General features: G+C 45.6%; 1 protein-coding gene and 1 pseudogene across 12 annotated transcripts in view; both read right to left on the bottom strand.

The window, feature by feature from the left end:
• Positions 1-4,287: 4,287 nt before the first annotated feature.
• MCF2L2 (MCF.2 cell line derived transforming sequence-like 2) overlaps positions 4,288-27,696 on the bottom strand; it is a 255,093-nt gene continuing 231,684 nt past the window's right edge. For 4 of the 12 annotated variants that reach the window (XM_066241647.1, XM_066241644.1, XM_066241651.1 and 1 more), the window contains 4 exons: positions 14,016-14,060; positions 11,084-11,166; positions 10,577-10,712; positions 4,288-4,637 (listed from right to left, as the gene is read on the bottom strand). In XM_066241647.1, coding sequence (XP_066097744.1) covers positions 10,596-10,712; positions 11,084-11,166; positions 14,016-14,060 — 245 coding nt within the window. In that variant the 3' untranslated portion in view covers positions 4,288-4,637; positions 10,577-10,595. Of the gene's footprint in view, positions 4,638-9,790; positions 9,986-10,576; positions 10,713-11,083; positions 11,167-14,015; positions 14,061-27,696 lie in introns of those variants that run through there. The other 8 variants (XM_066241646.1, XM_066241654.1, XM_066241649.1 and 5 more) reach the window with 5 other exon arrangements.
• On the bottom strand, positions 20,198-21,729 carry LOC136312179 (zinc finger CCCH domain-containing protein 15-like; annotated as a pseudogene).

Raw genomic sequence — 27,696 nt, 5'->3', positions numbered from 1 at the left:
AACATTTGCTATTACCTGTCTTGTTGATAATAGCTAATCTAACAGGTGTGAGGTGGTATCTCATTGCAGTTTTGATTTGCATTTCTCTAATAACTAAAGAAGATGACTGGATAGAGAAGATGTGGCACATATACACTATGGAATACTACTCAGCCATAAGAAATGATGACATCGGATCATTTACAGCAAAATGGTGGGATCTTGATAACATTATACGAAGTGAAATAAGTAAATCAGAAAAAACCAGGAACTGCATTATTCCATACGTAGGTGGGACATAAAAGTGAGACTAAGAGACATTGATAAGAGTGCGGTGGTTACAATATTGTTTTCTTCAATTTATTTTTGTCCTTTTCATTGTAAAAAAGTTGGTCACCTTAAAATATGGGATTCTGGCCTGACCAGGTGGTGGCACAGTGGATAGAGCGTCAGACTGGGATGCAGAGGATCCAGGTTCAAGACCCCGAGGTAGCCAGCTTGAGTGCAGGCTCATCTGGTTTGAGCAAAAGCCCACCAGCTTGAACCCAAGGTCACTGGCTCCAGCAAGGGGCTACTTGGTCTGCTGAAGGCCCGCAGTCAAGGCACATATGAGAAAGCAATCAATGAACAACTAAGGTGTAGCAACGTGCAATGAAAAACTAATAATTGATGCTTCTCATCTCTCTCCGTTCCTGTCTATCTGTCCCTATCTATCCCTCTCTCTGACTCACTCTCTGTCTCTGTAAAAAATTTAATTAATTAATTAATTAAAAAATATGGGATTCTGTGAACACAATTGACATCAAAACGAGCCAACAAAAACCAAGAAAACATACCTTATGTTCTACAGCTTAGAAATGAAAGAAATCCCTAAATTTCAACTTCCACAAACTAACTGATGATATCTGACAAATAAAAGCAGCTTTTCCTCTACTGAAGATAGGTGTATACATATACATATACACATACACATACATATACACATACCTATACATACACACATACATATACACATACATATACACATACATATACACATACCTATACATACACACACATATACACATACACACACATATACACATACATATACACATACATATACACATACCTATACACATACACATACATATATATACATATACACATACACAAACATATACATATACATATACACATACCTATACACATACACATACATATATATATACATATACACATACACATACACATACATATACATATACAGGTTTTTTATTTTTTTACAAAATTGAAGTATATCAAATTGTTTTCTCTAAAACTCTAGCTCCAAAAGGAATACTATAGGAAATAAACAGAAATCCTGAAACATGTTAATCATGAAATTATAACCCTGGGCCTTCTGGATCTCAGCAAGGCAGGTGAACTAAAGAAAGAAGATTTGTCTTTTAAGGAGATGTAAATACAGTAGAGGAAAAACCTTTTATACAGCACTATGTGATTACCATTTCTGACAGTCTTCATTCCTTTGTGTAGATCCTTAAGTTTGCTGTTGCCATAGTTACCTAAAGTACAATGCATTCCTCAAGGGTTACCTGGTTTTAGGGTATGGACTTATTTGTCCAAATGTGTTTCTTCCATGTCCACACCACCCTCAGCTTGAGCTCTTCCCGGCTGTGCTGCAGTCTCTCTGTGTGCTGGTAGCTCTCCCAGCAGCATTCAAACGTCCCTCGTTAGTCAGTGCCGTTAGCGGGGCAGTGGGGATAGGGCTGAGGGAGGAAGTATTCCGAGCATCTCTCAGGTATGCAGGTACACTGTCCTGGGTCTTTCCAGGTGCCACCTCAGGGTTTCCGTCCCTCCCTCAGAAGTGGTTCTGGACCCAGCACAATTCCTGTCCCTCCCCAGGATTAGAGGTTTGGTTTTAATTCTGTTTTCTTCTCCCAGCTGGATTAGATTTACTCTAAGGGTGTGAAGGAGTGTTTATTGCCTTCCTGCAACAGTTGGTTAGTTTCAGAATTTTCCTGCATCAGCTAATATTCCCCTCTTCCAGATCTGTGCTCAAAGGATGCTTTCTCACAATTTATTCTTTGTGAGTGGCCAAGAGATCACTGCAGAAAAGTCTGCACAAGTAAATGCACTTATATCTGTGGTCCCAGGGATTTTAGTTTCTCCTAGAAGCCCACCCAAACTGGGCCAGTAAGAATTTTGGCTGGACTCTCCCTGCCAACATATAGCCTGCCTGCCCCTGGCTGGACTCTCCCTGCCAACGTATAGCCTGCCTGCCTGCCCCTGGCTGGACTCTCCCTGCCAACGTATAGCCTGCCTGTCCCTGGCTGGACTCTCCCTGCCAACGTATAGCCGTGCCTGCCCCTGGCTGGACTCTCCCTGCCAACGTATAGCCTGCCTGCCCCTGGCTGGACTCTCCCTGCCAACGTATAGCCTGCCTGCCCCTGGCTGGACTCTCCCTGCCAACGTATAGCCTGCCTGCCCCTGGCTGGACTCTCCCTGCCAATGTATAGCCTGCCTGCCCCTGGCTGGACTCTCCCTGCCAATGTATAGCCTGCCTGCCCCAGGAAAGCAAGTGTTGTAGTCTCTTCTCACTTTGTAGGTACCTGTTTGTTTTTACTTAAATTTCAGGTTAGATATTGCCTTATGAACTCCAGCTCTCTCAGTGCGTTCAAGAAAAGTTATGAATTTGTGTATTTTTCAGATTCTGTTTTTTGTTTTGTTTTGTTTTGGGTTTTTTTGTATTTTTCTGAAGCTGGAAACGGGGAGAGACAGTCAGACAGACTCCCGCATGCGCCTGACCGGGATCCACCCGGCACGCCCACCAGGGGCGATGCTCTGCCCACCAGGAGGCGATGCTCTGCCCCTCCAGGGGGGTCGTTCTGCCATGACCAGAGCCACTCTAGCGCCTGGGGCAGAGGCCAAGGAGCCATCCCCAGCGCCCGGGCCATCTTTGCTCCAATGGAGCCTTGGCTGCGGGAGGGGAAGAGAGAGACAGAGAGGAAGGAGGGGGTGGAGAAGCAAATGGGCGCTTCTCTTATGTGCCCTGGCTGGGAATTGAACCCGGGTCCCCCGCACACCAGGCCGACGCTCTACTGCTGAGACAACCGGCCAGGGCCAGATTCTGTTATTTTTAATCTTGTAAATATGGAGATAGTATTTGTGAAGCCAGTATCCAAGGCCACCATTATAGCCACCCGGCCCATGCAGGTATGCATTGGATTCGGACAGACAGTAATGAAACAATGGAGCCACGAACTGGTGGGCCATTATCTTTAACCCTAGCTTGCACCCAGCAGGCAAGTAAAAACACACACTGGGCTCCAAAACCCACTCATCCAGTGCTCACAAAGCTACTGACTTATCCAAGTTTCCTAGAATCAAAAGTTTCTAGCTCACTAGCCTCATTCTCCTTTGTTCCCCATCTCCTCTCTATACAAACTCTGCACTAACTGGCTTCTCTTTCAGCACTCCGCCATCTTGGCTGCCTCTCCTCTCCATGTGGCCTCTCTCTGCTCTCCAACCTGCTCTCTGCTCTAATGCTAATCTCAGGAAGCGAGAGAGCAAGCTCCCAGTCTGCCTCACTTTATAGTGCAGAAATCAAAAAACTTTAATCCAATATACAAAATAGGGAAGTCTCTAATACAAAGTCACTTATCTGAGGCATGATGGGATTGTACCACCCCACATGAAAAAGGGTGGGAAAGGCTTAGTCCTAAAACCAAACCCCAGGCTACAAGGATCCTGCCTGCCCACAGCCCACCCCCAACACACATTAATATCACCTGGGTGACGGGCTTCCATGTGGGCAGCGCCATCATGGAAGTGAGCATAATATATTTTATCTGCCCAACAGTATTCTTTCTAGATTTCTACATCTCAAGCAGAAGGTGAAATGAAGCAGCAAAATTTACTTTCTCTAAAACAAAGAGACTTTCAGTAGAACTTAAATTTTTTTCTAAAAGACTCCCTATCTCTGGCCTTGAGGCTGGTTTCCCAGGCTGTGGCTTTGGGCTAGTTCCGCAAGGTTGCAGATGTTCCCAGAATGCTCCTCCCTGAATTAATCTTATAGATAAACATTGTAAAAGAGCTTGTTTATTGCTATGCTTCCCCTTCTCCCCATTCCCCAATAAGTGTGTAATTTTGTCTTTAAAAGCTGACTTCAAACTGTGTTTGGGTCCGCAATTTGATTGACTTAGGTCTCTGTGTGGTTGCCAGCTTTCAATAAAAGACTCCTCAGAATTTGAACTTTAGTGTAGTGAATGTCTGTATATTCTCGCTGATTTCACTACAACAAAGGTACTATTTTTAATAGCTGCATAGTTTCACTGTATGTCAGGACAATACTTTATTAACCAGCTTTTTTTGTTTAATATTATATTTATTATTTAACAAATGACCCCAAAACTTCACAGCTTAAAACAGAAAATATTATCTCCTAGTTCTCTGGTAATGAATTCATAAGCAGCTTAGCTGGATTCTTCTGGTTCTGGGTTGTCCATGAGGTTTCAACCAAGAATTCAGCTGGGGCTGATGCCATCTGACGTCTGGACTGAGGCTGCAGATTCTACATCCAAGGGGGCCCGTTCACCTGGCTGTTGGCAAGAAGCTCCAGTTCCTGCATGTGGGTCTGTAGGGTCGCTTCAGTGTCTTCTCAACACGGTAGCTGGCTTCTTCCGTGGTCAGCAATCCAAGAGGTAGAATGAGGAGAGAAACAAAATGCCTTTTATAACCCAGTCTTGAAAGTCTGTCACCATCATTTCTACCACATTCTGTTCACAGAGTTGCTCACTACTGCAGCCCGCACTCAAAGGGAGGAGTATATAAATTTGGGGAGGATTTTTAACACTACCACAGACATTTAGGTTGTTCTCCATCTTGTTACTTGTTTTCCTATTAAAAGTAATGTCAAAGCGAACACTTGTATATATTTATATACCTTTGTTCATTTGTATATCATTAAACTAAATTCCTACAAGTGGAATTGCTGGGTCAAATCATATACATATTTTAAATTTTGAACCTGACCAGGCAGTGGCGCAGTAAATAAAGAGTCGGCCTGAGATGCTGAGGACCCAGGTTCAAAACCCCAATGTTTGAGTGCAGGCTCATCCAGCTTGAGTGTGGGATCATAGACATGACCTCATGGTTGCTGGCTTGAGCCCAAAGGTTGCTGGCTGGAGCCCCCCGGGTAAGGCACATATGAGAAAGCAATCAATGAACAACCAAGGTGCCACAATGAGGAACTGATGCTTCTGTTTCTCTAAAAAAAAAAAATTTGATAGTCATTGCAAATTATTTTCTAAAAATTTAGTACTAATTTACACTCTCACTAATGGTGTATGAGAGCACTGGTTTTCTTATAGTCTTGAAATGAAAAAAGGAGACTTTTTGCAGAACCTACTTTTTCTAAAAGACTCCCTACCCCTGGCCTTGGGGCTAGTTTTGCAGGCCGTGACCTTGGGCTAGTTTTGTAAGGTTGCAGATATACTCAGAATGTTTCCCCCTGAATTAATCCTATATCAAGACTGACTGTAAGAATGTATAAAAAGTGTGAAAATATGCCACCATAGATCATACTGTCTTTTGATTTGGTAGACATGTCAGTACTGTTCATACAGCAAAGGGTTCTGTGTGCTTTTAAAAAAATCCCAATCTGTCGGGTTGTATCTAAAGTAGGTTCCCACTTTTGAGAGAGACACCCCCACAACCTTGCAACGGTTGCCGGATGCAGTAGAGGGGTCATGGTTGGGTATGCTAACAGCCTCAAGAACTGTTCTGCAGCACTTCCCTGAGACCCTGCAGCCGCCCTCCTCTGTCTCCTCCACAGCTGATGTCACCTGCTGTCACAGCTGGCTGGTCTCAACACTCTCCCTTCCCTACAGATGTTTAAGGAACAGGAATAAAAAAGTGGAAGAAGATGGGGCTCACCTCCAAGGATGAGTGGGAAGGAGTGGCTGGACCAACGAGAAAGCCAGGAATGAGCTGGAGAATTCCAGAAAGAGCAAGGCAGAGGGCCTTGTGAACAGTGGTCAGCGCAGTGCGATCAGGGCGCACCAGGAGCGCACTGGCTCTGACCTTGCTTCCTGTTCTCCTGCAGTCGGCTGTGAGGACTGAATGGGGCTGTATCTGTCAAGCATCAGGCCCAGCCCCCAATGGCAGCCGCAGTGCCTTTCTGAAGCTGGTCGGCATGTGCCCCCTGCTGGGCATGGCGTGCTCTGCTGTGCTCCACCACGAGCCCCTTCTCCTCCATCTGGAAAAAAATGCTCGCTCCCCAAGACACAGCTCAGCTGTCACCCCTGCCCAGACCACAGAATCAGGGGCAGGGTTGTGCACCCCAACAGCATCTGTCACACTGTATTGTGATGATCTGTTTCCACATCTGTCTCCCCCAGCTGGACTGAGAGCTTCTCCCTCACCTTCACCCCTCCCTGGCCGTCCCTGGTGCCAGCACCTTCCTTAGAACAGAGCTGCTCAGGAAATACGTGTGGAATAAAATGAGTGACTCTGTGTATACATACATATTTGAATGGTGAAAATGGAACATGTGTTGGAAAATAATGTAGGTAAAAGGAAATAAGATTTCCTATAGATTTGGGAAGAACTTTATTTTGATGTGCAAGTAATAAATATTGTTTTCAAATCTGAAACACACTCTGTCAAGAAAGATACTTTGTTGCCTGACCTGTGGTGGCGCAGTAGATAAAGTGTTGACCTGGAAATGCTGAGGTTGCCGGTTCAAAACCCTGGGCTTGCCTGGTCAAGGCACATATGGGAGTTGATGCTTCCAGCTCCTCCCCACCTTCTCTCTCTGTCTCTCTCTCTCCCTTTCTCTCTCCTCTCTAAAATGAATAAATAAAATTAAAAAAAAAAAAACCCAAGAAAGATACTTTGTTGTTAGGAAAGGGGGCATAAGAGATGGCCCCACAGCATAGCTTACTTTTTGACAAATTTCTGAGAATACTCTGCTGAACAGTTGTGCCCAGAAGCCCCTCCCTGACAGTCTGTCCCTTACCTCTGTCCTTGGTTGGCCACACAAAGTGCTTCTTATGAACAAAGTGAGTTGCTTATTTTTGTTTTTCCTGAGACTCACGGGAAACACTCTTCTCTGTATTTGCTACCCGCTCTTTTAAAACAACTGGCCAGTACACAAATCAAGGGACTGAAGACTCAGTGAAATCCTATGTGCGGTGAAAAGTTAAAATCAAATCACCCTAACAATTCCGAAACTAGCTAAGTCCAAAACCAACTCTAAGACTAATTCCAGAGCCCAGTGTGCTGGGTATGAACTGCGATTTCTTTCTTTCTTTCTTTTTTTCTATACACTTAAAAAATATTTTTTAAGAGTTTATTTTATTCATTTTAGAGAGGGGAGAGAGAGAAGGGAGACAGAAGGAGGGGAGGAACAGGAAGCATCAACTCCCACATGTGCCTTGACCAGGCAAGCCCAGGGTTTCAAACCAGCGACCTCAGCATTCCAGGTTGACACTCTATCCACTGCACCACCCCAGGCCAGGCTAGCTGTGATTTCTCAGCTTCCAACCTACCCTTCAGTTCTCTGCTTTGTAGTCCACCCACCTCCTTTGCCAGCTGCTTCCTGTCAGGTTCAGTCAATAGGGCAGACTGATCAGAGGCTGGAGGAGGAGAGAGGGACACACACTCCTTCCTGTGTACCTGGGTTCCCATTGGCATTCCCATAACAACTGATCTTTACCCTGAGAGCCACGGTTGGTTCCAGGAACTGCAGTCTGCCATTTGCCCAACATTTCCATAACCAGCCTCATCACAGCCCTTCTGAGACACCAGCACCAGAGGCAGCACCTCCCTCTCAGTCCTGCATCCAGCTCCCAGGACTCCTGTCCACCAGGCAGTGCCTTCTCCTCAGAGGGCGCCCCAGCCTTCTGAGACACCAGCACCAGTGGCAGCACCTCCCTCTCAGTCCTGCATCCAGCTCCTAGGACTCCTGTCCACCAGGCAGTGCCTTCTCCTCAGAGGGTGCCCAGCCTTCTGAGACACCAGCACCAGGGGCAGCACCTCCCTCTCAGTTCGGCATCCAGCCCCCGGACTCCTGTCCACCAGGCAGTGCCTTCTCCTCAGAGGGTGCCCAGCCTTCTGAGACACCAGCACCAGTGGCGGCACCTCCCTCTCAGCTTGGCATCCAGCTCCCAGGACTCCTGTCCACCAGGCTGTGCCTTCTCCTCAGAGGGCGCCCCAGCTTTGCGGGTTTACCCCAACCTCTTCCCTTTGCTCCTTCAGCCCTTAGATGGATAGTTACTTCTTGCAGTTAAAATCTCCATAATATCTCATTATCACTTTTGTTTTTTCCTATAAAAATCTCTCATAGTAGAATAACAATTCTTCATATTAAATTTTCTCTTTTAAAACAACTGGTCTGGTGTCTCTGTTGATTGGATCCTGACTGACAGACTAATTCTAAACTAAATAATTCTGAAAATAAATAAATCTGAAAATAAAACAAAATACAGAACAGAAAAAATTTTAATGGCAAAGACAACTGAAAAGAAAGAATAATAAATAACTGAAAAATAACTCAAACACTAATTCTTTCAAAAAGTATAAAAATTAAAAAATTCAGAAAATATAGGTTCAAATATGAAATGTCTTAAAATGAAATATATATATATATATTTTTTTTGTATTTTCTGAAGTTGGAAACGGGGAGGTAGTCAGACAGACTCCCGCATGCGCCCGACCGGGATCCACCCAGCATGCCCACCAGGGGGTGATGCTCTGCCCATCTGGGGCGTTGCTCTGTTGCAACCAGAGCCATTCTAGCGCCTTAGGCAGAGGCCACAGAGCCATCCTCAGCGCCCCAGCCAACTTTGCTCCAATGGAGCCTTGCTGTGGGAGGGGAAGAGAGAGACAGAGAGGAAGGAGGGGGGGAGGGGTGGAGAAGCAGATGGGCGCTTCTCCTGTGTGCCCTGGCTGGGAATCGAACCCGGGACTCCTGTACGCCAGGCCGACGCTCTACCACTGAGCCAACCGGCCAGGGCCTTAAAATGAAATAATTTAAAACTAGATAACTAAAAAACCTAAATGACAAAAATGTAAAAGTAAACAATCCAGAACCCAAAATAACTAAAGTAAAAAACGGAAGTCATTTTAAAATTAAATAACTCGGAGGAAAGCCTAAAATAACTAAAAGCATTTTACTTTAGAAAAAAAATAACTAATTTGTAAATATAATGCTTAAAACAAAGTAACTAGGCCCTGGCCGGTTGGCTCAGCGGTAGAGCGTCGGCCTAGCGTGCGGAGGACCCGGGGTTCGATTCCCGGCCAGGGCACACAGGAGAAGCGCCCATTTGCTTCTCCACCCCCTCCACCGCGCTTTCCTCTCTGTCTCTCTCTTCCCCTCCCGCAGCCGGGGCTCCATTGGAGCAAAGATGGCCCGGGCGCTGGGGATGGCTCTGTGGCCTCTGCCTCAGGCGCTAGAGTGGCTCTGGTCGCAACATGGTGACGCCCAGGATGGGCAGAGCATCACCCACTGGCGGGCAGAGCCTTGCCCCTGGTGGGCGTGCCGGGTGGATCCCAGTCGGGCGCATGCGGGAGTCTGTCTGACTGTCTCTCCCTGTTTCCAGCTTCAGAAAAATGAAAAAAAAAAAAAAGAGAGAAAAACAAACAAACAAACAAACAAACAAAAAAACCCAAAGTAACTAACTAAAAATGAGTATCTCAAAAACTAATCTTTATAAGAAAATAATTATATATAAACAGGTAACTTTAAAGCCACGAAATTAAATAATTATAAAGCTAAAACTAAAATATAAACTAATTCAAAACGAATTAAGGTAAATGTCAGAAGTCGTAACCAACCAACCCTGTGTGAAAGGAAACAATCCTGGAATAAAGTAACCACAGGGCCACGCTGACACTCTCACAAGGACCAGAGGAGAGGAGCCTGCGGGGAGGAGGGAGACGTCATCCGCCCCGCGGGGTTGGAGCGCTCCGCATCCTCCAGCTCTGATGGCAGGTTCTCAACCGATCTCTCCTCAACCCCCACCTCCGGAGAAATTTGGCAACGTTTAAGGGCATTTTTTTTGTTTGTCACAAGGTAGGTGAGTGGGTGTGTTATGGCATCTGCGGGTAGAGCCCAGGGATACTGCTAAGCATCCTACAATGCACAGGACAGCCCTCACTGGGAACTACCCGGTCCCAAATGTCACACGTGCCAAGACTGAGAAACCGTGGACTAAGCCCGGGCGCGAACCCCGGCTCCCGGGTAGGCGCGTGTGGAGTCGCTCGCGGTCCTCCACGGACGTGTCCGCCGCTCCCAAGCATCCTGCAAGGGGGTCCCGGCGCCCCCGCCCCGCCCCAACCCCACCGCGCGGGGGAGCCAGGGCCGCAAGCTCCGAGGCCGCTCCGCTGCCCTCCGCGTGGGGCTGGGCACGGCCTCCGTGCCCACAGCAACGCCTCCGCGGAATGAGGACGGCCTGGCGGCTCTGCTGTCTGCACCGAGCGTCAGTTCTCTGGGCAGGTCCCCGCGCTGATTCTGCCCGGACACGAGTGTCCCCAGCGCCCTCCTCAGTTTTGTCTATTGCCCTGACTCTGGAAGAAGAAAGGCAGAGAAGCAATGGCTAACAAATTCGCTTACTTTTCCTTCCTCTTCACACTCACGTGTCCTTCTCCTCATCACCTTCATTTTCTCCCTGGATGCTTTCTCCCTGGTCCAGCAAGGACTTGGCGGGACAGGCTTTGTAACTGTCGTCCAACGGGAAAAATCCCGGGAGCTGGAATGGAGGGGCAGTGCCCTCAGAGTAAGCCGGGGTGCCAGGCCAGGCCAGGCCGACACGGCCATTCCCGCTGGCAGGGCGGGGCCCAACCCAGCTCTCCCACAGGGGCACTCAGAGTCCCAGCAGGGGTCCCCTCACTACCGCCAGGACCTAGCCTGTTGCTAGGAGACGGTGATGTGGGGCATGCTGGGCAGGGAGAGGGTCTGAGCCACTCTGCAGAGGCAGTGACCTCAGCTTCCTGAATTAGGCTAGGTCCTTAGGGGTAAGAAGCAGGGACAGGAGGGCGAGGAGGGTGGGAGAGCAAGTGGAGGCCGGGAGGCTGATGAACAGGGATGAGGGAGAATTGAAAGAAGAAGGAAATAAATTACACCCAGAGCGCTGCTCTCCTTTTCCGTATCTTCTGCTCCCTCACGAAAGGTTTCCATGGAGATACACGCCCTGCTGGAGCAGCCTTGGGGAAAGAAGGGAAGAATATGGCGGCTGTGGGGGAGAGGGGTTGGAGGGGCTCTGCTGCCAATGACCCACCCTGCCTGTCTCCAGGGACCCGTGCTCCCCATCTCTAACTCCCACCTTCCCAGGGCCTACTGCGTCCTCCGGGTGGCGAGGGGGTGGGTCTGTGCTTTCTGGGTTCCCTTTTCCAGCTCTGAAATTCTGTAACTGTGACTGAGAAGTCGTGTCCACATGCTGTTCATATCCCTACCTCCTGTCCTCCCAGAAAAAAACTCTCCATGCTTGATGGCCTTCCTGCCCTCCTCCCTTTCTTCCCCCTCTCTCCCCTGATGACTGTCCATCTCCCATTTCCTTGGCAGCCTCTGCCAAATGTCACTGCACCCCCAACCCCCAACCCCATGGGAAAATCAGAGGGACCAGCAGTACCTCCTGCCTCTCTCTCCAATGAATGGATTAAGGAACCAAACAGTCACCACTGTGCACCTGTTCTGTGCCCAGGGCTGTTAGACCCTGTAGGGAACAGCAACTCCCACAACACTGAGGCTGCTCTGTGCCTGGGGGATGTCAGGACAACTGTGAGGGCCTTAGCCCCATTTTATAGATGAGGAAACTGAGATAAGAGAGGAAAAATCACTTGGCCAAATTCCCTTTGGCCTGTAAGCACTGCAGCTAGACTCTCCAACATCCTGCTCTTGACTCCACATTCTAAATATGACCTGTTCTCTGCCCCACACTGCTCACAAGGCAGGTTAAGGAGGCAGCAGAAAGATCCTGTGTGGCGGCCCAAGGCAGTGTCAGCCTAGTAAGCCATCACTCGGGAATCTGAGGGCTGGAGTTTCTGTTCAGTGAGAATTCAGAGGAAGGGGGCCAGGCATTGGGAGGGAGGGCATTCTGGGCAGATTAAAATTAAAACACAAGTTCATGGAACCATATTACTCTCACAGTGAGTGATGTATATTCTTCTATTCTATTCTATTTTATCCCATCCTATTCTGTTCCAATTCTATTCTATCATGTTCTATTCTATTATTTTTCTGTTCTATTATGTTCTATTTTATTATTATTTTTTCTGTTTTGTTGTATTCTAGCCTATGGGAAGAATGGCCTTGGGGGGAAGGGCAGAAGGAGCCTGCAGTTGGGGGTAGAGTGAGGGCTCATTTATTTCAAGGAGCAGCCAGTGATCAAGTGGGAGGACCCCAACCTGCTGTCCAGGGTCCCCCCAAGCTGTGTTCTGGTCCCAGGGCCCTCCCCAGAGCAGGTCAGTGGGGGCTGTATGAGCAGCATGAGAACAGCTGGTCAGCCGCCTCCTAGAGGCCTCTAGATTTCATTCCTGGTCCCAGGATGCAATAGGGATGAGGCAGTTGAAGGTAAAAGAGAAACTGGCTCAAGGAGGTGCCTCCCACCACCCTTTTCCATATGTGACTCAGGGACATCTGCTGTGACTCCCAGAGACTCCTATTTAGGGCAATCATCAAACCCAGGACCCCTATGTCAGGAGCAGACAGTGAGGACGAGGAATGGTGGTCCTGCTGAAAAGCCATAGGGGAGGATGGGAGCAGCCAGACCTTCACTAACCCCTAGGTGAACAGAAAGACTGAGTCCCCAGGGTCCATGACCTCAATACCCCACAAATACTAGCTCCAGAAATCCAAGTCACCCACTGGGAGGATGGGGGTAGGAGTTCTGGCCTCCATCAGCCATAGAGCACTCACAACCTGGGTGGGCAGGGCTGGAGGACACTTGGGAACTGAAAGACCTGACAAGTTCCAGCCACTCAGCAGTGCAGCCATGGGGAGATGTAAATTTTACATCCTAACACAATGTATACACGTAAGTGCATTTATAAAATTAAAACACAAGTTCATGGAACCATATTACTCTCACAGTGAGTGATATATATTCTTCTATTCTATTCTATTCTATCCCATCCTATTCTGTTCCAATTCTATTCTATCATGTTCTATTCTATTATTTTTCTGTTCTATTATGTTCTATTTTATTATTATTTTTTCTGTTTTGTTGTATTCTAGCCTATCATTTTTTTCTGTTCCATTCTATCCTGCCCTACTCTAAGAGATACAGGAGGAAAGGGACTTTGGGAGGCAGTGGGTCACCCACAATCACCTCACAAGACCCTGTGAGGGAGAGTTTCTCCTGAGACAAACTGTAGCTGCTCTGCATGTGCCCTCAGATGTCTCCTCCATGAGCCCCTGGCTCTTGGCAGCAGAGCTGATGCCCTATTCACCCAGGATCTCCCATGGCCCCTGGGGGAAATCAGAATCCTTAGAACAGGTAAACCTTGGAGAAGGTCCCTCAGTCAAAGCCCCTGGTCTTACAGGGGAGGGAAGTGCAGCTCCCAGGCTGCCTTCTGCTCCACCTTCGTCGTGTCCCTCACCCCGGCCTCCTGGACTCACTGGCCGTGGATCTGTGGTACTAAGTCTTTGGTACTAGGGGGGTGGCAGCACAGAGGGGACCCCAGAATCTCGGGCCCAGGGTCTGGTAGGTCACAGGCACGGGAGTGCACAGACGAGAGGCCCCTGGCCCGGGGCGGGAGCAGGGCTTTGGAGTCAGTCAGACCTGAGTGCCCCTCGGACTTTGCCAAGCACTCACTGGCTGTGTGATCTTGGGTGAGCCACTTCGCTCCTCTGAGCATCAGTTTCCTGGTCTCTAAAGTGAGGATAATATTTTCTATTTTGCAGTGTTCATGTTAGTAAAAATGTTTATAATTGTCCAGTATATTATAGGAAATTAATAACACTATTACAGTTGTTGTTAATAGTGATTGCAGTGATACTGAAGAGAAGGTCTCAGAATGGCTCTGGGCCCTCCAAGACTGCTATTATTACTCACACTTGGGGGAGGTTTGTATGCCATTGTCTTCACCCTCATGAACATCTGGGGAAGGAAACAAATTGTAAAAGTAATAAATAACTTGGAAAGGAAACGCAGAACCCGCACTCGCACACACACACACATCACAAAAACCAAGCCATAGACCCTTGACAAATATCCAATCTGATGATAGCAATATTTTAAGGGATGGTTGCGTTCTTAGAAGATGAGCAGAACTCCGGCACTAGCCACGGGCTGGCAGTGTGTGGGGAAGACACGTCCTGAATCTCGGGGGCCTCCCAGTCCATGCCCCAGAATAAGCATAAAGAGAATTGACAGAGAAGGACAAGAAGAATGGAAAAGGTGGCCCTGGGAATTCATGCTGGTGAGGACTGGGGTGGATGCTCTTCCCAGCCTGGATGATCTTTGTAACACACAGCACCTAAATCCTAAATTGTTTGAAGAATTTCATTTCAGCACTTACTGTTTAGAATTCTAATCTTTTATTTTGCTTAAACTACTGAATGCAATTTATTAATAAGTGAATGCATTAGTGAGTTTAAATTATCCTTATCAGAATACATGTTTTTGTTGTGACCAGTTAGCTGGGTTAGAGGCCCTGCAACCCCCCTCAGGTTCCATCCCCAGTAAGGGCACACGTGGGAAATGACCAATGAATATACAGCTAAGTGGAACAAATGAATGCTTCTCCTTCCCTCCCTCCCCCCTTCCTCTCTCTGTCTCTCTAAAAATCAATCAATAAAATAAAACTTTAAAAGAACTACTTTTTTGGCAAATTAGACTTTGAAGATAAAATCTTGGCTTTGCCCTTTCTGTACACTAGATGGCGCAAAGGGACCACTACAGATCTGCTACTTACTACTTAATAGAGTTCAAAAGCGCCAATTACTTCTATTTTCTTTCAAACTAGATTTTTCTTTATTCCTTACTATCATGCAAAAACTTTTTAAGGACCATCTCTATCACAGGAATTAAAATACCTCATTTTCACTTGGGGGCTGAGAGGTGGAGCGATGCCATAGCAACGCCTAGGGCCCTGGAGGGACAAATGTGGAGACTAGTTGCCAAAGTAATATGCTAACAATATGCCTGGATTATCTCATTTAATTCTCATGGGAAGACTATACAGTATACCCTCCACTTGGTAAAATAAATGATGACAAGAACTTTAAGCACAGAAAAATTAAGTAATTCATCCAGAGATGGCGCTGGATCTAAGTCTGTAAGCCTTCAGTGCCGGAACCCCTAACTGCTGTGCTGTGCTCCCCCGCCCTGGAGCTAACCCAAAGGGTCACTTTCTGCCTAACCACCCCAGAAGCTGTCCAGAGCTCACAAAGGAGCTATCTCTAGGATGTTTTCTTAGGTACTGTTAGGTTCAAGGAAGTGTGCTGTGGCTGCCAGAGTCTAACTCTTAGGGAAAAAAAGGAACAGGGAAGTGCTGACAAGGTCCCTGTGAGGCCGAGAACAAAGAGTTCAGCACACAGGCGACTATGAGTCAGAGACCCTTATCAGAAGTTTATGTTTGAAATTCTCCACTGAGCTATGTCCCCCCCTGTTGCTATGCTGAGTGCGACCTCCCTAGCGAATAGCTAACTGCCACATCTGCTTCTTTATAATGCTTGCTCAGCCTAGATAGCCACCCTATAAAAAGGAGCCATTTTAGAAGCTCGGGGCTGCAGTGCTCCCTTGCGTGGGTTACCTGCAGTCCCTGCGCAGGTTTGCAATAAAACATAAAATTCACTTTGGGTCTGCTGTGGTCTATCTCCTGGGATGTAACAGGTACTAAGCTGGATAAAGATCTTGCTTGGTGGCCCAGAGTGTAAACTTGGAATCGAGGCCGGTCTGTGTGTGTTTATTTCCTTTGCAAACTTGTCTTTGTACCAGAGGAAGGGAATAGCTCCTAAACATTCAATTAAGGATTCTCAGATTCCATATATTCTTGTGGTCTCTCTTGCTTTCTTGATTGCTTGCATATTTCTGTTTTTAGTGTCGCTGTCAGCTCCTAAAGAGGTCTGAACCGGCTGTCTTAGACTTTGAAAGCTGCTAGGAAATGGGGTCAAAGAAATTTCACAACTGAGCAACGACCTTCTAGCTCAGCTCAGCAACCAGAGGCTCTCAGACATTCTGGGTTCGAATAAACTCACAGCAGGGTGGTAGGTGGAGAGGACCAGGTAGGTGGGGAGGATGAGCTGATGTTTCTAGTTGGGTTCAGCCAAAGCCTTGTTCATTTCCTCAGAGTTAATGGGAATTTTTCAATAAGACTACAATACAAAGCACTCCCCCCCCCTAAAATTTGTATAGCTCTAATTTTTAAAAAAATATGCATTTCTATAGACAAAAATTCTGGGATAGAATACTTACAGTGGTATCTTGGTTATGTCTGATTTACATTCTTATTTCTGCATATTCTAAATTTTTGATAATTTACATATATATACTTTTTATATGTAGAAAAGAAAACATAAAATAGTTAAAACCAATTGATCAGCTATGTATAACCCCCAATCTCACCAGAATTACTGTTTGCTAGAAGTAATTTTCTTTATTATAAGAATGCATGAAATAATTTTTAATTACAATAAGGCAATAATAAATATAATGGAACTAACTACATTATCTAGGCCTAAAAGGAAATCCCACAAAAATCGACAAACAACCCGTAAGTACTACACTAGATGGTTTTCAGATATTAAAGCAGTCCCCTTCACCCCAAGACACTGAGGACCAGACATGGGACCACAAATAGGTCTGTGGCTCTCAACAGTTAGCAGACAGCTCTTTCTCTAATACATCTCTTGCAGAATGGTTATTTGAATTTTATGTCTCTTTCAGTGGACAAGACTTTGCTGATTGGGGACAAAAACTGAATTCAGAATTTAAAATTTTTAGCACGATTCAAACTAGTAAAACACTATTAGCTTAACTCCTTTATGCTAAGCAACAGCACCAGAAATAGCATGCTCGCTCATCTGCTCTGTGACCATCTGTAAAGCCAGCAGCCACGGCCACCATCACAGCCGCCTGGCCCATGCAGGTTCACATCTGATTCAGACAGAAGGTAATGAGACAATGGAGCCAAGAACGGGTGGGCTATTAGCTTTAATCCTAGCTTGCACCTGACGGGCAAGAAATACACACAGTGGGAAAACACTTCCCTTTCCATTCAGGGCTCCCAAAGCCACTGACTTATCCGAGTTTCCTAGAATCAAAGGTTTCTAAACTCACCAGTCTCATTCACTTCTGTTGCCCATCTCCTCCCCTCTGCACAAACTCTGCACAAACTGGCTTCTCCCTCAGCACTCCACCATCTTGGCTGCTTCTCCTCTCCTCCACGTGGTCTTTCTCTGCTCTCCTCTCTAATGCTAATCTCAGGAACAGAGAGAGCAAGCTCTGGTCTGCCCCACTTTATAGTGTAAAAATCCAAACCTTTAATCCAATATACAAATAAGGAAGTCTCTGGTACAAAGTGATTCTTCATGAGAGTGCACCACCCCAGGGTGGGAAAGGCTTAGTCTTAAAACTAAGCCTTAAGGTATAACGCCCCTGCCTGCTTACAGCCTGATCCCCACACCCAATGCAAACTATAAGCGAGCAAACCTATATATCATATTTACAAACTTATTTGAACAACACTATCCATCATGAAATTGCTTAGGTTCTTAGGAGAATTCACACCTTACAACCTTCCTCCACCCCGGCATTATTGTTACTGGCACGAGGAATCCTACAATTGATACTTTGTCCTCATGCCAGTAGACCACCAGGCAAAGTAAGTAGTCGCTATGCTAGAGGAAGTAATTGGTACTGATCACCAGGAGAATGTCGGGCGCTTACTTCATAGTGTGGTAAGGTACCAAAGAATGGAAAAATTAATATTAATATTTTAGGAGAAAGAGTCAGGTTTCTTGCCCTCTCCTTTCTGTAGAGTGAGGGGAGAGGAATGTGGGAGTTTCCTGGCTTGCAGAGACATACTGTGTTAGGAAGCCCCTTTTTACTAGGAAGCTTAAAGGGCATTTTTTAATTTAGGCCAAGCATTCAGAGAGGTTTCGTAAATATGATTTTTATACTTGTGTGTGATCTGCACCAGCTCAGGATGGACGACAGCACTGCGTTGTAAATGGAGAGGTTTTGTGCTGGGTTTTGAATGGAAATGGGAAGGAGACTTGGATTCCCTCCCTCCCCCCACACCTGTGAGGAAGAAGGTAAACACCGAGCCAGGTGGAAGAAGGGAAGAGAGATCAGGCAAGCCCTTTCCTCTTCCCCTTTCTCTCTTTAATGGGCGATTTACAAACACTCATCCCCTGACATCATGTAAGCCCCTCTCCCATCCTGAAAATGTGTAATTAATGTATATACCTCTAGACCAGGGGTCTCAAACTCGCGGCCCGCCAAACAATTTTGTGCAGCCCGCAGACTAATCCATGGGCTTACTTAATTTTATCCAAAATATTTTGAACTTCGTGGATTAGTCTGCGGGCCACACAAAATTGTTTGGCGGGCGCATGAGGCCCACGAGTTTGAGACCCCTGCTAGACAAAGGAATGGCAGATGGACACTAAAAGATTTAAGACTGTCTTTTTTTTTTTTTAAGATTTTCTCAAACTGTCTTGGTAATAAGCACTCTTTTAATTTATTTTATTTTATTTATTCATTTTTAGAGAGGAGAGAGAGACAGAGAGGGAGAGAGAGGAGAAAGAGACAGAGAGAGAGAAGGGGGTAGGAGCTGGAAGCATCAACTCCCACATGTGCCTTGACCAGGCAAGCCCAGGGTTTCGAACCGGCGACCTCAGCATTTCCAGGTCGACGCTTTATCCACTGCACCACCACAGGTCAGGCTAAGACTGTCTTTTAATATATCAAACGACATCCTTTGTTATTGTGTTACCTTATAAGTTTTAATATATAGGAATGTTTTTTATAAATCCTATAGATAGATGTTATAAGCTTAATATCATGCTCCCCCCTTCCCTTTCCCCACCAACCTGTGTGTGATCAAGTGTATATAACCTGCCTCAGAGCTATATTGGACGGCACTATTTGGGTCAGCTATACCCCATGTTTGTCATATGCAGCCAGCTTATTAATAAATCTCCTATTAATAAAACTCCTCAAAAATTCATCTGGACTTGGCGTCTCTACGTAAATGCGGCGGAACGCTACTTGACAACAACAGAATCCGAGAGGAGGGTGTCTGGTGCTCTGGTGTCTCACTGACACATTCCCAATACTCCTTGCCCACTTGTAACTGTAAATGGGCACGTTAGAAGAACAATAGCCAGACAAGAGCCTGGGACGCCCACTATGCCTGCCACCAGCAGAACTGCCAGGTAAGAAAGGGGAGGACGTGGAATTAGTGGGAGATGGCCACTCAAGGGTAGAACCTGCAGACCAACTGCAGCAGCAGGTGGCAGATACAGACTTCAGTCGGACTCTGACGGTGTCTCCTGTTGCAAATGTTCTTCTTGGGAACCCACACCTCTAGATCCACTGAGACTAAAATTGCAGGGATGGGAGGACAAATTTCCCATTTGCAATTTTTTTTTTTTTTTTAGTGTATGGTGATATTTATTTATAACTTTTTTGGCAAAAAAAGAAGAGGAATAAGTTTAAAACAGTTTATCACAGGGCATTGCAGCTGATCCTGTCAGATTAAAGAAGTTTCACTTTAAATGTCCATTTAATTGTCCAAAGACATACAACACTGAATCTGCATATGCAGTTTCCTTTATGAAGTACAGCACTCACATTTTAGGCAGTCTTTTAAACATAAATACAGAAGAAATAAAATCACCCATTAAAAACTGCATTAAATAAAGGGTATTTTGAATTTAAATTTATGCTGTCCTTGTAGTAAATACATACCAAATGAAAATCAAAAGCTGGAAAAGCAGTAACACTTCCTATTTGAGTAGACAGTTACAACAATCAATCTTTTTCTTTTTCTGCAATGACCATATTGTCAATTTATCATGAACTACTCTGAACTTACTATGAGATGTAGCCAAAGTCAGAAGACAAGACGTAAGGAGAATATCCCTTTTTTGGAGGTGAGTAAGCCCTCCAAAATCAGCATGAAAAATAAACAACCTGCTGAAGAAGTCTAGGTGGAAAAAAACATTAATGTTGTCGATTTCAATTCATGCTGAGCTGGTTTAATTTTTTCGCTGATTTGTTTGGTGTCATTCTTCGAAATCAAGTGTGTATAATTATTCTTCTAGTTCACCCAAACCTTCCCCGGTAAAAAGATTTTCATCAACAGGAATAGCGTCGATGACCCTATTTTTCTGTCCCTCCCCTTTGGTGCCCTCTTCTAAATCACTTCTCTCACCATTTCCAGCCCTACCTCCGGAAGCTTCACTTCATCTGTTTTCATCTTTTTCTGAAGTTTATGTGCTGAATCTTTCAAGACTGGCTACCGTAATACCTGTCTCGTCTACGTCCCTTGGGATGTACAGGCTTAAGTCTATGTCATTTATGCTCACTGAATCATCAATCACCACCTGTTCCCTGGGTATAGTGAGTATTATCTGCTTCTTCATCATCATCATTAACCAGTTCAGGACGAAATTCAAACATTCAGGACCACTGATCACTAATGCTTTCCCTGCTTTGAAGTCTGCTTTTCTTCTTTCCAAATCTTGCTCAAGTTTATCAATCTTTTCTTGTCTTTTCCTTTTCTTCCACAAAAGAAAAGATTCTAGAGTAATTTTGATAACATTTGGACCTAGGGCAGAACGCTTTCTTTCAATTCGATTTTCTAATGAAATTTCATCTTCCTGCTCTTCTTTCTTTTTACCTTTCTTCAATAGAAATCCAGGAGGAAGTGCATGACGATACATGCAAACATCACCCCCTCCAGGGCATACCCCAAATCAGCCCTATTTGTTGTTTTCAATAGCTTCAAGGAAATGCACACTATTTGAGTTTTTGGTATTTTCTTTTCTGCCTCACTGTGCTTCTTGTTTACAACTTCTTCCAGTTTTTTCTCATCCCAAATACCCATAGTATCTTTTTTTTTAATGTTTTTATTTATTTATTCATTTTAGAGAGGAGAGAGAGAAGGGGGGAGGAGCAGGTTGCATCAACTCCCATATGTGCCTTGACCAGGCAGGTCCAGGATTTTGAACTGGTGACCTCAGTGTTTCCAGATCAACACTTTATCCACTGCGCCACCACAGACCAGGCCCATAGTATCTTTTTCAAGTTCTTCATCAGTGTAAACACTTCGCTTTGCACACTTTCTCTCCAGAGTGAGGTATGGGAGAACTTACACTTATCTTCTTTAGGTTACACTGTCCTTGCTTGAAGAATGCACATACTACAGATTTGGGATCTGCATCTTTACTGATTTTCTGAGCAGCAACTATAGGCTTAAACAGCTCATTTAGCTCTTGCAATTCTTTCTTCTTGTCATCTTTCTTCAACTTCTTTTCCACTTCACTTTGCTACCTGACGTGGATTTTGCTGACCAAATTTAGCTTGATGAGTGACAGCCTTGATACACTTGTTGCTTTGCTCCTTTCTTATTCTTTAGACCAACAGTTTTATCTTTGATAATCTCCTTTTTTTTCTGCTCCACCTTTTTGCTGCCCTGGCCTGAGCTTGTTCCCTGGGGGGCATTGCGGAAGCAGGTGGCACCAGCCAGACTTAGGCGCAGCTGGACACTGGCAGGGTTTCTGGCCCCGCGGCAGCAGGAGGAGGAAGTCCCCATGTGCAAATTTGATCCAAGTGTGATAATGAATGAGGTCACAAGGCATTTGACCTCTTGACCCCCAGATTCATATATTCTGTCTACTAGGGGTATAAAAATGGCCACTGGTTTAAGGTATATTATGCATCCTGAAATCAGCACCCAAACCCTGCAGTGTCATGTCTAATGCTGCTACTTTCAAAAGGCTACTCCATGGCTCTTTCAGGCTAGCCACTTCTGAATGGGGTAATGTGTGATAGGATTGGTGGCTTGATTCTGTGATCATGTGCCCATGACTGAGTCTCTCAGTCAAAGCCATGTTCTATGGTGGATCAGACACTATATGAGCCCCTAGACAGTGATGCTGCCTGAGGCACTGTGGACAGGAAAGCACAGGTGTCAGCCCCACTCATGATGCATCACTATACTTTGTTGTAAGGTACCAAAAAGATGACAAATTAATATTGATATTCTGGGAGGAAAGGTCAGACTTTCCTGTCAGGCTTTCCTGTCCCGTCCCTCCTTTGGGGAGGGGAGGGAGAAGAATGTAGAAGGTTCTGGCTTGCAAGAAACAATGGGCCATTTAGTTTTAAATCTAAAATAAAGGTTAACCAAGAAACTTCTTCTCTTTCAATGGGAGACAGAATTTACATACCACCTTGCATTGATTGTAGTTCCTCCCCCTTCCTGGAATCTTGAGAGTAAAACACCTCTAGGCTAGTGAGGAAAGATGAGCCCTAAAAGATTTTTAAACATCTTTAATTGTGTTACCTTAAAAATCTTAATGTTTCTGTTTATCCCCTAAACAAATGTTGTAAACTTTTGCCATGATGTCATGCTCTCCCCCGCCTGTGTGTGATCAGGGTATATAAACAGCCCTTGAACTATTTTTGGAACTGCACGATTTGGGTCTGCTACCCCGTGTCAGCCATATGCGGCCGGCATATTTAATAAATCTCCTCCTTTAATAAAACTCTTCAAAATTCATCTGGACTGGGTGTCTCTACGTAAACCTGATGGAGTGAAGTATGGTGCCTTTCAGAATCTGGGGTACGGTACTTATAACAACTTCCCAGCCTGGAGGGAGTCTCATGAAACCAGCTGTTCTCCTTAAGGGACAGTGTTGGTCAAATAAGTTTGTAAATATGATATATAGGTTTGCTCGCTTATAGTTTGCATTGGGTGAGGGGGAAAGGCTGTAAGCAGGCAGGGTCATTATACCCTAAGGTTTAGTTTTAAAACTAAGCCTTTCTCACCCTAAGTGACTTTGTATCAGAGACTTCCTTGTTTGTATATTGGATTAAAGGTTTGAACTTCTACACTATAAAATGGGGCAGACCGGGAGCTTGCTCTCTCTCGGTTCCTGAGATTAGCATTAGAGAGGAGAGCAGAGAAAGACCACGTGGAGAAGAGGAGAAGCAGCCAAAATGGCAGAGTGCTGAAGGAGAAGCCAGTTTGTGCACAGTTTGTGCAGAGAGAAGGAGATGGGGAACAGAGGTGAATAAAGCTGGTGAGGTACAAACCTTTGATTCTAGAAAACTCGGATAAGTCAGTGGCTTTGGGAGCCCTGAATGGAAAGGGAAGTGTTTTCCCACTGTGTGTATTTCTTGCCCACCGGGTGCAAGCTAGGATTAAAGCTAATGGCCCACCAGTTCTTGGCTCTGTTGTTTCATTACTGTCTGTCCGAATCAAATGCGAGCCTGCATGGGCCAGGCGGCTGTGATGGTGGCCCTGGCTACTGACTTTACAGATGGTATCCACTGGGGCTCAGCATCGATCTCCATGCTGGCAGATTAAGCAGTCAACAGGGGCAGTAGCTAGGTCAGTCTTGACGACAGGGAGCAGAGCCCCTGCTGCTGGTCCCAGGCACAGCCTCCCATTCTGCTGCCACGATTTCTCCATTCATGAGCCCATTGTACAGACCCTGGGTGCTGAGAAAGAAGCTGGCTGCCACTTGTTGGCCGAGCCATCCAGCCCACTTGATTGTTTGGTAGCTGCAATGGATATTCTCTGGTGGGCATAACGCATGATCCAAAGATCCTCACATTTTGAGCTCATGTCCACAGGTCTATGTGCCTCTTCATGAGTCATAGCATGTTGTAATTTGCTGCTAGGTATTGTGCTGGAAGGGATTGGGAAGGGAGGTAGGGACAGATACTGAGAAGGGCAAGCCTTATCTTGTACATCTCATCTGAGGCTTCTGCATAACTTTGGAGGGGGTGGGAGAAGCGGCTGTCTTCCAACAAGGTGAAGTGGGCCACTGCTGCCAGCCCAGGGGGGCCAGGACATGTAGGAGGCACAGCAACAGCAAACCCATGTCTTTCTCCCTCCCTTCCCTTTCTCTCTCTTTCTTTCTCTCCCTACCTTTCTCTCTTTCAGATCAATAAATTAAATAATTTTTTTAAACTGACTTCTTTTACTTAGCAATATACATTTGTTTCCTCCATGTCTGTTATGACTTGGTAGCTCACTTATTTTTATTGCTGAATAATATCCCATTGTACGGAGGTACCGTCGTTTGCAACTCATTTGGGTAAATACCAAGGAGTATGATGGCTGGGCCATACGGCAAAACTTTGACAGGAACTACCAAACTGTCTGCATCAGTTTGCATTCCCACCAGCAATGAACGAGAGTTCCTGCTGCTCCACATTCTCACCAGCATTTGGTATTTACTGTATTGACTACTTTTCACAACTTAGCTGAATTTTCTTTGTTGTTGCTGTTGTTGTTTTAGATTTGGCCAATCTCTGATGAGCTGACCGGTTTTTGTGACCTGAACAAGTGAAGAAGTCACCAAAGCTCACATCAACTTAATAGGCCTGTTATTTTTCTATCTCCTGAAATCAGCTTGCTTTCCAAGCACTGAAAGTGTGTGCATGCAGGTGTGCACACGCACACAGATACACACACCTATATGGACACAGTACACAACCGAGTGTATCCCATTCTCCTGCTCCCTTCGCACCTTTGGGTCTGGTGACCTTTAATAGTAGACTAGAGACAGCAGGAAAAAATCTACATCCTTATGTTTTGGGTGAAGGAGGAGTTTTAACTCTATCAGCTGGGTTATATCTGCAAATTTGAAGACTGAGCCAATGTTGACCCTCTGTCCTCAAGCATAAGGTCTCTTAGGGTCTCTTTAAGGGATCCTTGGCACATGAGAGAAGGAGGTTTAAATGCTTCAGGAACAAAACATACTTTATGACTAGATAAGGTTGATAGGCTTAATTTTCTAATAGTCCTTGAGAATCTGAAGAGCCTCCTGTTAAATAAATAACCTACCAAGTTGAAAATGGAATTCTGAACACACACTTTACTCATCAATAGGGCCCCACCTGAAAGAGGTGTCCAGTACCAGGGGTCTTCCTTCATTTTGAGGTTTTTAAAATAGAAAAGGAAGCCAGGCTATGACTTGATCAGAGACAGTATTGGGGGATAAAGCCAATTACTTAGCAAATGAAAATATTATTTCATCTTTTCTTTAAAAAGTTTTTCACAAGCCAATACAAAGTCCTCATGGAAAACAAAACATAAAACTTTCACAATGAGGCAGATAGCAAGAAGCTAGGAAGATTCCTTCACAAGTGGAATGTGGAAACTGAGGCAGACAGCTGAGTAAACTGATTGAGAAATTCATAGCCAGATAATAAATTACAAGGGCTCATCTTCCCTAACAAAGGACACTTAGGAGCAAATTCTTTGCACATTACAGACCACTCTGAGGCAGACCCACCTCAGTCCAGGTACCTCTTTGGTGACATCTTTTGAAGATTAAAGTGACCAAAGAATGACTCTGACCCCTCTGTACCCTCATTTAAAGGAATCAGCATATTGAAGGACATACCGGAAAGCTGATGAATATTCTATTGAGATCCTTCTCTGAGACCTCCTTTAAAATTTCCACCTTTAGAAAACAAACACCCTTAAGATAAAGAAGGCAGCGTGCTCTCTTTGGATCATACCTACACCTTCCTTTTCTTGTGTGTATACTTTTGCTTTCCTTCTTCTAAACTCTAAGAGTCCCCACAGATTTGCAACCAGGAGAGCAGCAGCTTGTCCTGGGCTAACCCCCTGAACTTGTCTCCAAGGCCCTTTTTTCTCTGACTTTTTTTTTTTTTTACAGAGACAGAGAGAGTCAGAGAGAGGGATAGACAGGGACAGACAGACAGGAACAGAGAGAGATGAGAAGCATCAATCATCAGTTTTTTGTTGCAACACCTGAGTTGTTCATTGATTGCTTTCTCATATGTGCCTTGATGGTGGGCCTTCAGCAGACCGAGTAACCCCTGCTTGAGCCAGAGACCTTGGGTCCAAGCTGGTGAGCTTTTTTGCTCAAACCAGATTGTGGGCAGCAGTAAAGCATAAAGTTAAAGATCTTTTGGGAAATTACCTTTAGTTTAAATAGGCAAGGAAAAAAAGATGACAACAAAAACAGCACATTCAAAGCCCCATAAACATATAAAACATTTTTCTATTTGCTCCCATCCCCAATTCTGCCAGCCAGAAAACTGACACATGAAAGATTTAGAGGTGAAGTCTTGTGGGGAAGGAACTAGATGAAGTGCTCCTAACCTTTCCTTGAAAATCTTTGAGAAATGAAATCCATAAATCCAGGATAGAAAAAGAAGTAGAGTGCCACCATTCTGTGTCTTTATTCCCAAGGTGACATCTGGCCATCCTCTTATCCGTACCCATTTCCTTAAGAGGTCAGCTTCTCCAAAGAGGGAGCGCTTCTCAATGTGAAACATTTGTCCTTCATTTCAATTCTGATCTAATTAGATCCATGCAAATGAAAAACAGGAATCAATGTTATACCTTTCTTTTCAGCCACATAATCAAGGAAGGGCCACCACTCAGGTAATGCCTTCCTCAGTTTCCAAGCTGCTGGAATGAGCCTTTCTTCCATGCCCCCCTCTATCATTGGATCATTTCATCCCACATGTGCTGGGGACTCGGTCATCCTTCCCAGATTTCAATCCAGGGTACAAATTCCACTTTCTTCCCTTTACTTCAGAGAACTGTACACGAACAATGAACAACACTGGGAAGCATGGCGCAGTGCTCCTCCCTGCACTAGCTGGAGTGCTGCTGCTCACCGTGGTTCTCCTGGTCTCAGGACCTCCTTCTCCTTCCTCCTTCACTTGAGCTGGGACCTGCCTGGCTCTATGACATTCAACAAGGGAATGTTCAAAAGATACCACTTGCTGGATCATACTGTAACATTTTTTTTTTTTTTTTTCCATTTTTCTGAAGCTGGAAACAGGGAGAGACAGTCAGACAGACTCCCGCATGCGCCCGACCGGGATCCACCCGGCACGCCCACCAGGGGCGACGCTCTGCCCACCAGGGGGCGATGCTCTGCCCATCCTGGGCGTCGCCATGTTGCGACCAGAGCCACTCTAGCGCCTGGGGCAGAGGCCACAGAACCATCCCCAGCGCCCGGGCCATCTTTGCTCCAATGGAGCCTTGGCTGCGGGAGGGGACGAGAGAGACAGAGAGGAAAGCGCGGCGGAGGGGTGGAGAAGCAAATGGGCGCTTCTCCTGTGTGCCCTGGCCAGGAATCGAACCCAGGTCCTCCGCACGCTAGGCCGACGCTCTACCGCTGAGCCAACCGGCCAGGGCCGGATCATACTATAACATTTAACTGGTTGCCAGTCTTAAAGCGGGAGAGGTGAGAGGGAGGAATTCCCCTTCTTCTGCTTCAAAGCTGTTTCATTGGCTCACAATAGTTCTCCCATCCAAGTACTAACCAGGTCCGACCCTGCTTAGCTTCCGAGATCAGATGAGATTGGGTGCGTTCAGGGTGGTATGGCCGTAGACTGGCTCACAATAGTTCTATGCTTTCCTCTACCCTGTCCTGAAATGCCAGCTATTATAGTAACCCTTTTGGGTTAGACTAGCTCAAAAAATAAACACTCACTGGGCACTGGAGGTCAGAGATAAATAAAATGTGCCGTGAGCTAAACTTCATCAGAGAGAGTAGTT

This window comes from Saccopteryx bilineata, chromosome 8 (genome assembly GCF_036850765.1).
Source record: "Saccopteryx bilineata isolate mSacBil1 chromosome 8, mSacBil1_pri_phased_curated, whole genome shotgun sequence".
In the NCBI taxonomy this organism is placed as follows: Eukaryota; Metazoa; Chordata; class Mammalia; order Chiroptera; family Emballonuridae; genus Saccopteryx; species Saccopteryx bilineata.
This window is presented reverse-complemented; position numbering and strand designations above follow the sequence as displayed.